Here is a 12,579-nt window from a genome sequence, read left to right on the forward strand (position 1 = left end):
TCTGAAATACTCCTGTAACGCCAAGGTGAATCTTTCTGGACATACTTTGGTTTCAGGACCAGTTTGGAAAATGTGAGTGACAGTCCAGCAGTGAATGTATTACGTTTTACACATGGAGCATTTACTCTCTGTTATAAACCTCTGTTACCTAAAGTACTGAACTACCATAGAGAAGTTATATAGTGATAGTTAGTGGACAACTGAAAGGCTAGCTAGGATGTGGCATCAACTCATCCTTTTCTTTGGCTTTTTCCTGTCTTTGACCTAAAGTAACCAGTTCCTGATCTGATAGTGTTAGTGAAGAAAGAGCTGGTGAACAATGAGCTGCATGAAGTGTTTTACCACCTACCGACATGCAACCAGCTCCTGAACTGAAAGTGAACAATCAGAGTGTGCATGTGTTGCAAACAGTATTGCACCACCTGGTGACCAACAAATGAACTGAACTGGCAACAAGAAGCAAATCAGTGAAACCAGTGAACAAGTTTCACACAGTGATCCAGGTTAAATCATTCAGAGGAACCGGTTATGGCTTACAGTCAAGAAGAGGCTTCACTGCCACATATCAACAAAATATTTAAAAACCGTTTCAAGGCTGTGCAGTCAATATGATCATTGCAAGGTGCTGGACATTAATCATGCCAGTGATACAACCAGGTCTAAATAATAACTGTGAGAAAGTTCTCAGTAATGAATGTGGATGTTCAGCCTGGATGACCAGGGTTAGGGTTAGGGTTAGTCATTACATGAGTAACAGAGCCACGTAACAGCACATCTGCAACATAACAGTACAACCTGGCTGGAGCAAATAAAACACTTTTCTTATTTTGAAACTACAGTACAAAAGAACCGCTTTTAGAATAATTAAGTCTATCGTGGCTTGCTTGCTGTGAAAACAATTTTCTGCTGCCTGGGCAGTCTAGAGTGGATTTGAACAAAAGAGGTCCTTCAGGTGGTTCAAATTTTACACTCATTTAGAAGAACTGAACAAATCAGTGTATGAATCAGTGAACAAATCTTTCTTCTTAATGACTCGAGTCACAGCAGAAAACAATGCCCACCAACATATTCAGTTCTTCATGGCTTTTAGCTGTTCACACAATAATGGAAATCTGATGTGAGTTTAATATACTGGGGGGAAAAAACACAAATTGGGTTAATCTTTGAGTCAAACCCTATGAAAGAGTTATCTGTTTTTGTATTGTGCAGTGGGAATGTATATGTTCACATTGAACTTTATGTCTGTGCTTACTACACTGCTACAAGGTAGTTCCAAGACAGTTACAAGTGAGTGTGCAAAAGAAGATGATGCAAACAAAATGAAGTTGATAGTTATATTACAGAGAGGAGCAGGAGCAGCAGGGTTTCTGTGCAGTGTGTGGTGCAGTTTGTAGACATGCATAGCCTCTCATTCTTTTCTCAGTCACACCATAGATAAAGTATTACAGGCTGTAGGCAGTTATATTTAAGAAGTCAATTTAATGAAATCCATTGGGATAAATACAATCTTGGTAAAACAAATGGTCAGGAATTCCTGAGTATACAGTTACAAAATTGAAGCCTTTTTCAAAAATCCATTCTCCCTAATCAATCCTCTCCAAGGTACTGGTACCCTGCTGAATGCAGCAATTCGTAGTGCAACTTAAGAATTAATATAATATGGCTAAGCAGTAGAAAAAGAAGAAAAAAGAAAAAAGGCGCACTGGCCTGAACACTCCAGCACCCAGAACAATGAACGGATCAGTATCTGCAGGTTCTATGGCACCGCTGACAAGTTCGTGGTCTCTTTCAGCCGTGGTTCACCAGCAAGTTCTATAAAAAGACAAACACGAAATAGACCATAAATATAACACATTCATGGAACAGAACAAGATACTCTGAAGAACAAGGCATTTATTTGAGGGTAACTATTAGTTTCAAAAATTTACCACCTTTGAATACCTCCAATAGCTGCTTAGAGAAGACAAATGAAGTGTGTTTGAAATGGTCAGTCAGTTACAGTCATAAGATTAGTTAGAGCTGATTAGCTAGTAAAGGCCAGGTATTAAGCAGAGAGTATGGGGGAAAAACTATGAAGCTTCCTGATTCTCCCACCATGGCTCAAAGCACAATAAAACACAGCCCCAGAATAATGGATTAGGCCAAAACAGCATGAAATTGCCACTGAAATTTAGAGGTAGTAAACAAACTGAATTTCTGTAAACTAGTGAAACATATGATATAACACAGTTACATGACTGACACAATCACAGATCAATAATGTGTGTACCATTCAAGTTTCATTCTTTTACAGGAGGATTACTATTGAGGGGCAAGCAGTAAGATATGTGGCATTTCAGACAATGGCTGCACCCAGAAAACAAAACAGCTCCAAAAGTTACTTTGTTTTCATCTTTTATCAGTGTCTTTGCAGAGTAATGACTTCAGAGAAAAGCACATAAGTAATTCAACTGTAACTATTCCTCTATTAATGATAAAAGAGAAAACAAGCCTCTGTCTCAGTACCAGTTTACTTTAAATTAAGATCTGTGTCACCATGGAAACATCACTGAAGGCCCCTTTCTTACATTACTGATTTCTCTAAGAATAGCACCTTTGATTCAAAACTCCTCATTGTCTTCACAAGGGTAAAATTAATGGCTGGGATTTTAAAGAAATAAAGCTCTTTTTTTCCAGAGACACTGAAATGTAAAGTTCGATCATTCCACACAACATTCATTAGGACCAACAAAGTTAAGTCTCAGCTGTATTTAACTACAGCACAGTAAGTGAGCACACTAATACCCTTTTGTAGAATAACTGCTTTGTTGCAGCACCACTGTAGCAGCCCCAAGGCTACTGAACACTGCCTAATGTGTTCAGCAAGCCCCCAGGCACTGAACCCCCAGGAACCTCTCCAAACTGCAATAATGTGGAAGTGAAGAGGAGGCTTAGGTGGTTTTGGAAACCCAGAGCTGTGCTTGATCTGCCTACAAAATGGAAGATGGAGGCAGCCACATGCAAGGTAATCAGTACCCATATAAGGTCAGTACACTTAAATGCAGTCATTCTGTGGGCTACCGTGCATTACAGAGAAAGGGGAAGGGAAGGATGAAAGACTGAGAGAGTAAGTGAGAGAGAGTGCAGGCATGTATCTGAAAGAGGGGAGAAGAGAACTAACATCTCTCAGTCTACACAGACAGTGCTCAACTGAAGGCATACCACTAAAACAAAACTAAACATTTTTAATTTTCAGACCACAGTAACATTGTCAAGATTTCACCCCTTATTTTGATAAAATAATTTTGTAAGTTACATGTTCATTAAACAAAAACAAAAAACACTGCACTTTAGGGTAAAAGCCACAGTTAGAGTGTCTACAGAGAAATCTCCACACACAAAGAAGCTGTGGCAAAAGGTCACGCAGCTTCAATAATTCAACAAAGGCACTGGATTGGACCGGAGTTACACAGCAGTTACTGTTCTCGTATTTATAACTTTTACTTTGTTTTATTCATTAATGTGGACCCCAGCGACCTTACAGAAACAGAAAATACTGACAGTGCTCAAGTGCAATAGACATTCAGCCTTTGAATGTTGGTTTGGGTTATGGGTTGAATGTTGGTATGGGTTGGTTTGGGTTATGGGTTGAATGTTGGTTTCGATTATGGGTTGAATTTTGGCATGGGCTGAATGTTGGTTTGGGTTACCAGTTAAATGTTAGTTTGGGTAATGGGTTTTCTGATACGACTTTTATTTCTCAGTGCAGAGCAACATGTGTTTAGTGTAATGTTTGTACCCTAGCCTATTCTTTCAGATTATGAATTCATTCTGTAGACCACTATTTATCCTCTGTTTTCTTTGGGATCTTTAGTAGTTTATCCCTTCAGCTTTAAAAAGGATCATTTGTTAAATGTGTATGTGAATAATTGTCAATACTGGACAACATGAAGAGATACTTTGTCTTACATGTTACATTATTGGCCATATCACCTGGCCCTAATTAAGCTGTAAGGGATGGGACGCACATGTGCAGAAAAACTTCTCATGCATATCATATCCAAATATCAGGTGATTCACTATGAGGTTACATTACACCACCAAAAATCTCATTTCAGTAACTGAAATACCTTTTTGAACATCTCAATGTCTATATGTGGAAGATGGAGCACATCATTGAGATGGTATTGCTCCTCTGAGTATGTGGTTTGTGACAGAGAAGATGCATCCACAGCAGACCCAAAAGCAGTGGTAAAAACAAACAATTTTCCTGGCACAGGAAATTCAAGCTTGAATAGAAGGTTTCATCTCACCTGCCATCCTCAACCAGCAAGCTACCAGCTAAGGAGCAGGAGCCCTTGACTATCACATGGAAATGGGTTATGCCACTGATGAAGTGTCCCATCCAGACCCAAGTCCACAGCCAATGAAGTTTACTCTGTCAACTACCTCAACGAGTGGAAGGAGCAGGAGGTTACCCATGAGCCAATTCTGATGGTACAGAAGGTTGGCTGAGATGGGGACGTTGACTGTGGGGTGGAAGCCTGATAGTACAGCACTCTGGTGAATCACCTGAAGAAGTAAGTTTCAAGAAGTACCCAGCTACAACAGCTTTTTGATTCATCCCCCAACTCTTTATCCTGCAGACTCAGGAAAACATGTTCTCCAGCATTCACTTCCAGGATTCCACCCCTATCCATCAGCATCCCAACCTAGTACCTAGCAAGGTGAAGACTGCCAGGTGTCACCTGACCAAGATCAAATCCTCACCGACTAAATGGGACAGTCTGACTGTCATAGCTCCAAATAAAGGGTCTTTTAACACTAGAAGCGCCAAGCGCCGGTCATTTGACCGCTGTGACATCTTAATAGAAGCGCCGTGCTGGTTTGACCCACTTATACCTAGAAGTGCCGAGTGGCGGTCGCCTGACTGCAGTGACCAATAAAAAAAAAATTTATTTGCACTCGATCAAATTCAAGGACCCTCCTTTCATACATTTTCCTATATTTGTGTGTGCTATCACCTAGCATCTTTAAATTTTCAAAATCACACTGGTACAAGCTAGTTTAAAGCTATTTATGTTATTTGTGTGAAACTGTTGCCAGCCTCGTGTTCAGCAATGTTGTTTCCTGCCTTTCAAGGCTGTGATTCTCTTTTCTCTCAGCAGATGTCGCAAGGGTTCGCTCATACTAGTTTTCTGTCTTTATATGCATATATATATATATATATATATATATATATATACACATATATATATATATATATGGGTTTTATATATATACATATCTGGGTTCCCGTCCTGTGCCCTAAAAGAAATTTATTCCCTCAGACAAATTTGAAACTCACTGTTTCAATAACAGTCTATGTTACAAACGCAAATATAATGTACACTATAATATATATAGTGAAATGACGACAATAACTTTTAATAATGTAAGTAATCATATGACATCAGCTACAAAAACTTACAATGCTGAAATGCAAATGTTTCACAAAGTGGATAAACATATAATAAACAGATTTTTGTTTCATGTACATGGTTGTAGCTAATCATTATATGACATAGATAGTTTGCAGGAATTTTGCAAATGGCAATTCATTTAATATAATAAAACCCTTTGAGGGCAATTGGCAGGTGATAAAAGGAGATAACCGCATGGACGGGGCTGTTATGATCATTGTATTCGCAGTAGCATTTCTGAGACATCAAGAGCTATAAATTAGTCCACAGGTATGTCCACAGCTCACTGTGTAGTGGGGAGGCTACACAGTTTGGGTGGTTGCACGGTTGCGCGGTGCATTATTTACAATGATTCGGAGTGTGCGATATACCCCATAGCAAGCACTAGAGCTGCTGTGTAATATTAACAAGATGGAATCGGAGGGAGAACAATGTGATGTGTCAGATGGACATGATGAGAGCGAGTGCAGAAGTGAATTCAATCTGAACCTTGAATCTGGATCAGGTTCAGAATCAGACTCTGAAATTGAGTGTGCTAAGGGTTCATTTCAAGAGGCTAGAGATAGCACAGTATGGGCTGAACAAACTGCTGGCAACCTTCGGGGTACAGCGTGAGAGTGCAATATAATGAGAGAAACCCCAGGGCCCACATGTTATGCCAAGGACAATATTGCAAGTCTACTGAGCAGTTTAATGTGTTTGATTGACACAGAAATTTGGGAAAAGATTCAAAAATACACTCAAGTGGAAGCTGACCAAAATAATGCTGATAAATTCAAACTGACAGCTGATGAACTAAAAGTATTCGTTGATCTCCTCTATTTGAGAGGTATTAAAAGCATGAACCTGGATGAGTACTGGTCTGCTGACTTGGGAAATCCCATTTTGAAAGAGACGATGTCTCGGCAGAAATTCCAAGATATCATGCGCTGACAAGAACACAAGGGCTGCCCGTCTTGTGACAGATAAATTGGTACCACTTTACAATAAGACTACCCTCATAAAGGATTCATAAACAGCTTACAATTAGGTTATTAATTAGATTGTAAACACTTTATAAACAATTAATAAACACTTATAAACAAGTTATAACACAGTTTTCATACATCGATGCAGGCTGACTATTTGGCAAGAACAAGTCACTGCTGTACTTTTCATCCATCTATTCTGTTAAATCTCACATCTTGCTATTTGCTTAGCTTACTTTATGTTGTCCCTTTATCAGTGAGCATGTTAAACTGTTAGCTTTATCTAATTTTTATGAGTGTTTATTTATTAGTTACTTACATTTATAACTGCCAAAAGGGAGCCTTATTGTAAAATGTAAAACGCATAACCATCTATTAATGAATTACTAACATTTATAACTGGAGAGGGGAGCCTTATTGTAAAGTGTGAAACACATCACCATTTACTAATGAGTTGCTGGGTTTTCTCTAGAGGGATAACACTACCTTTTATTTTGCAACAGTGCAAACCAAGAAGAAACATACTTAGCATGCTGACACGATAAGAAGGAAGTACATCATTCCGACAATTACATTTACAGTACACCGATAACATGAGACTATCACAAGAATTAACAACACAACACAAAGACTACATGGTAAACAATACACATACACTTCTACCAGAGACAACGGGAGCCATAAACTGAACAATAATAAACTGGGGCTAAACAACAGTCCATCGCCCCAAGGCATGCTGGGAAGCCCCACCCATCTACCCCAAACACACATCACAATATACCACTTTAATATAATAGCATATGTCATATCAAAACCCATAATAATAATGAGGATGGCTGCTGATAGCATGCTGAAAATGTCAAGGTAAACAATATTACCAAAGCCTTAGCGTATGAATCTGGTAATTTGATATGAAAATTTAATATGCAATAATCTGTTATGCCAAATGAAACTTTTTTACTATTAAGATATGCTAATAGTGGTCAAATGCTAGTAACTTATTAACAAATATCTGATGGCGCTGAGAGGTATAAATGCTGGCTGATGGAGAGGACAAAGTAAGCTAAGTAACCAATGAGATCAGGGGCCTAACAGTGCAGATAAATGAGGGATCACTATTTGGCAAGCAACAGGTGACGGTTGCGCCTTTTATCTAACGTTTATAACAGCTTATTAATGATTTATGAAGTGTTTACAATCTAATTAATAAACTAATTATAAATCATTCACAAACCGTTTATAAGGGTAGCCTTATTGTAAAGTGGTACCAATAAATTTGCTATGATATCCGAGATTTGTGAGAAACAGCATTGCTTCTTACACCCCGATGAGAGCATAACTGTAGATGAACAACTGTTCCCTACCAAGTCATGCTGTCGTTTCACACAGTACATGGCCAATAAACTGGACAAATTTAGTATTCTGGGTGGCCACTAATGTGGAAACAAAATACATGCTGAATGCAATTCCCCATCTAGGGAAATGACAGTAGGCCGGCTGGTCAGCGGCTATCGGACAATATTGTAATGAGTCTCATGGAGCCTTTCCTGGAGAAAGGAAGAAATGTCACGACAGATCATTTCTTCACCTCGCTGGCACTGGCAAACAATCTTTTGGAGAACAAAACCACAATTGTTGGCACAATGAATAAAAACAGACAAGAGATGCCCCCTTGTACACAGGCACAGTCTGAAACATTTTCTGCTGAGGGCTGGAAAAGTTACACTCACCATTTACCAGGCAAAGCCAAAGAAAAATGTTTGCATCCTGAGCACAATGCATCAGACAGTTTCAACTGATAATGGCGCAAAGAAACTGCCTGAAACAATTTCCTAATACAATAGCACTAAAGTTGGCGTTGATGTAATGGATCAAATGGCATAGCTGTATTCGGTAAAGGGAGGCAGCCGCCATTGGCCTGTGGCTGTGTTTTACAACCTCCTAGACCTGGCTGCAATTAATGCACATGTTCTGTACAAACAGTGCATGAACGTCACCATAAGCAGAAAGAAATTTATTCTCAAGCTGGTAAAAGAGCTGTGTGCACACCAGAAAATGGCAAAGGCAATGGGGGTGACAGCACGCAAGCGGCTTTTGCCTGAAACTCCTTCTCCACCTGCGAAAAGGAGACATAGCCAAATTGGCAGATGTTCAAGGAACAAAGCTTATGACGCCTGTAAGACAACTAAATGGCTTGTCTGTGGCAAATGTACCAAAAAAGCACCAAAGCTGTGCTTGGAATGTTGACACATTCCAAGCACAGTTTGAAGGGAACTTGAGTTGGCTAGCAAATCAAACGGTTCATGACATGGTCTTTACGAGCACAATGCATCAGACTTTTGTGGTTGACAGTGGCGCAAAGAAACTAGCCGAGACTATTTCCTCACTGTTTCAAGTCGGCAGATGTTCAAGGAACAAAACTTATGACATCTTTCAGAAGTGACTTCTCTGTGGCAAATGCCCCAAGAAAGCACCAAACCTGTGCTTGGAATGTTGATAAAGCGATGTACATGTCCCAAGCACAGTTTGAAGGGAACTTGAGTTGAGACAGTGCCAAATCAGCATATGTTCAGGGAACAAAACTTATGACATGTAAGCCAAATGTAATGTAAGCCTTTCAGTGGTGATAAAGGCACTTGCAAAACATTAGCCTATGTCAGGGTTGGTGAGGGGGTTGGGATCACACCTAGGCTATTCTAGACTGTCGGTCGAATATCTCTCCACTTGAAATGGAAACACAAAATGGTGAGGTGGAATAAAGTTGCAACATTCCCTGGCTATGCATAGGCTGTGCACAAAGGGTTACAGCATCTCAACACAAAGGATACTAAATAGCTCGAAAAGTACTTTATGTATTTTACTTCACACATTTTTCATTGTATAGAGTATCTTGCGTATCTTGTACAATGTATAATTCCTTTTTTCTTAACTATTTCCTGTAAAATAAACAACACAGCTGTCAATTTTCCAAAAAGAAGAGTTTTTTTTTCATGCTGTAATTCATTTTCAAAAAATGGTAAAAATACACCTCCACTTATGCTACATCATTTATTCTAAAACACCCGACACAGTTTTGTTGTCAAAACTCCATTGCGACATACATATTTTGTAAAAAAACACAACAAAACAAAACATCCTGCATATTTATTCACTACCAAGCTGTACCTACATTTTCTATTGCATGTGTGGAATTAGATTTAGCTGCTCGGTGGTAGGCAACTCGTGGTATGAACTAGTTTTGGCCAAATCATTCAAATGCAGGAAAGTAACGATAGACTATGGCACTCTATTGGGAGGGGGTGGGGAGGTGTTACTTCTAGGCTACTTGGCAGGCTAGATGTTAGGCTACTCACAGCCTACTGAATGCCTTGAAGAGACAGACAGGTTCAGGACTGAAACGCTTTAGCCTTACTCTCCAGTGCAATTCAAAGCATTCTCACACTCTTGTACCGTACCCTTACAATAAATGAATGACATGGGACAACCACGTGATCATTGTCAGTCGACAACTGAATGTTGATAAAGTCAGGCTATGCATTTAACTGACCAAGTGTAGTCTAACTCGCAACTTCTGTGACATCCCTTATAATAAACTAATTCTCCAAGGCAGAAGACTAAATATTAAAAACAAATACTATGAAAAAGTTGTCTGAACTAGTCTTGCCTAGTCTTGTTCAGATATTTTTCTCAGTCGAATTTGATCAAAACTTCTTCTGGAGGTTATGACTTTGGAAACAAATAAATAATCAAAACATTATGCTGAATGACGGAAGGGCTGAACAACAAACGTTCTACTGAAATAATCACCGACTTTCAACACGGAAATAAATGATAAGCAACTTGCCGAACGCAAGTTGATCTTGCAAGCAAACTATTTGCTTTGGGCAAAGGGCGCTATCTAGCGATCATTATGTGTCAGTAACAGTGTCCTTGTCTAATGACTTGGCAGTCTTTTGACAGCCTAGTCACGTTATAAGTACGTAAAACCAGCACTGTGCTTCTGGTAGGAAGCCACAGCTGTCAAATGACCGGCACTCGGCGCTTCAAGGTATAAGTAGGTCAAACCGGCACAGCGCTTCTGTTGTTAAGGTGTGCGTGGATTTCTTGAAACTTAACACCATCTCTTACACTGAGGCTTTTGCCTCCCATGGATGATCTGTTCGAGAGAACTGAAAGAAGATTAGATTAGATTAGATTAGATTAGATTCAACTTTATTGTCATTGTGCAGAGTACAGGTACAAAGGCCAATGAAATGCAGTAGCATCTAACCAGAAGTGCAAAAACATAGCATTATTTACAGGTAAGTGCAGGTAGTGAGTACTGCAGTAGTGATATTGTATCTTACATTATATACAGTATTATAGACAGTGGAGATATAGTATGTACAGCGTTTAAGACGGTGGTGAGCAAATATACAGATATGTACATGTATATATATTTTAAATGATCTACACAGAGGTGAAGCTGCCAGAGTAGACAGAGGAGTGTATATGTATAGGTTGATAGATATAATAGACGAAATATATACAGTATGTATATGTACAGTTTTAAATAGGGTAAAAGGAAAACAGTGCATATAGTACAGAGATAGTACATAAGTACAGATAGTGCAGTGGAGTGCAAATGAAGCTAGCGCTGTGGTGTGGAGTTCAGCAGGGTCACAGCCTCATGGAAGAAGCTCTTCCTGAGCCGGCTGGTGCGGGAGCGGAGGCTCTTGTAACGCCTGCCAGATGGGAGGAGGGTAAAGAGTCCGTGGTGGGGGTGGGATGCATCATTGATGATGCTTTTCGCCCGACCCAGACAGCGTTTGGTGTAAATGTTCTCAGTGGTGGGCAGCTGGGTGCCGGTGATCCGTTGGGCAGTTTTCACCACCCGCTGGAGTGCTTTACGGTCTGCTGCGGAGCAGTTGCCATACCACACTGAGATGCAGTTGGTGAGTATGCTCTCAATGGTACAGCGGTAAAAGCCCACCAGTATCCTGGAACACAGATGAGCTTTCTTAAGGCTCCGCAGGAAGTAAAGCCGCTGTTGTGCCTTTTTGATGAGGAAGGAGGAGTTCAGGGACCAGGTGAGATTGTCAGAGATGTGGACGCCCAGGAGTTTGAAGCTAGGTACACGCTCCACTACAGGTCCGTTGATGTAGATGGGGGCGTGTGCTTTGCTCCTAGCACGCCTGAAGTCCACAATGATCTCCTTGGTCTTCTGAGTGTTAAGGGCCAGGTTGTTGTCTGCGCACCACGCAGCCAGGTGCTCGACCTCATCTCTGTAGGCCGTCTCGTCGTCCTCTCTGATCAGGCCTACCACCGTGGTGTCGTCTGCGAACTTGATTATGGTGTTGGAACCATGCACAGGGACGCAGTCGTAGGTGAAGAGGGAGTACAGGAGAGGGCTCAGCACACAGCCTTGTGGCACACCGGTGCTCAGAGTGAGAGTGGAAGAGGTGAGGTAGTCTAACTTAACAGACTGGGGTCTGTTAGTCAGAAAGTCCAGAGTCCAGTTGCGCAGGGATGTGCTAATACCAAGCTGGCTAAGCTTAGAGATCAGCTTGGAGGGAATCACTGTGTTGAATGCTGAGCTAAAGTCAATGAACAGCATTCTGACATAGGAGTTGGGACTGTCTAGGTGGGTCAGGGCAGAATGGAGTGCCATGGAGACGGCGTCCTCTGCTGACCTGTTGTTGCGGTAGGCGAACTGGAGGGGATCCAAGGTAGAGGGCAGACAGGATTTGAGATGCGTTAGAACCAGTCTCTCAAAGCACTTTGCAATGATGGGGGTGAGTGCAACTGGGCGGAAGTCATTCAAGGCCATAGCAGTGGAGTGCTTCGGCACCGGCACGATGGTGGCAGTCTTGAAGCTTGTGGGGACAACTTCCTGGGCCAGGGACAGATTGAAAATGTCCGTGAAGACCCCAGCCAGTTGCCCTGCACAGACTCTGAGCACACGGCCAGGTATTCCATCAGGACCAGCTGCTTTCCGTGCGTTCACCCTGCTCAGGGTAGCGCAGACATCAGAGCTGGAAAGTGAGAGAGGCAGTTCACCAGGGGGGAGATCCACTTTGAGGGTGACCTCCTTGTTTTCCCGATCAAAGCGAGCGTAGAAGTGGTTGAGCTCGTCTGGTAGGGAGGCTGAGCTGGATGGGGGCACAGTACTGGGTGGTTTGTAGTCTGTG

The 12,579-nt window shown here is 41.1% G+C and overlaps 1 protein-coding gene across 1 annotated transcript in view; it reads right to left on the minus strand.

Annotated features, from left to right (window-relative positions):
* Positions 1-1,462: 1,462 nt before the first annotated feature.
* Positions 1,463-12,579, minus strand: part of chchd6a (coiled-coil-helix-coiled-coil-helix domain containing 6a) — a 74,824-nt gene continuing 63,707 nt past the window's right edge. Inside the window, exon 8 of the mRNA XM_030769565.1 lies at positions 1,463-1,812. Within this exon, the coding sequence (XP_030625425.1) occupies positions 1,789-1,812 (24 nt within the window). The 3' untranslated portion in view covers positions 1,463-1,788. The remainder of the gene's footprint in view (positions 1,813-12,579) is intronic.

Source organism: Chanos chanos, chromosome 3 (genome assembly GCF_902362185.1).
Source record: "Chanos chanos chromosome 3, fChaCha1.1, whole genome shotgun sequence".
Classification (NCBI taxonomy): Eukaryota; Metazoa; Chordata; class Actinopteri; order Gonorynchiformes; family Chanidae; genus Chanos; species Chanos chanos.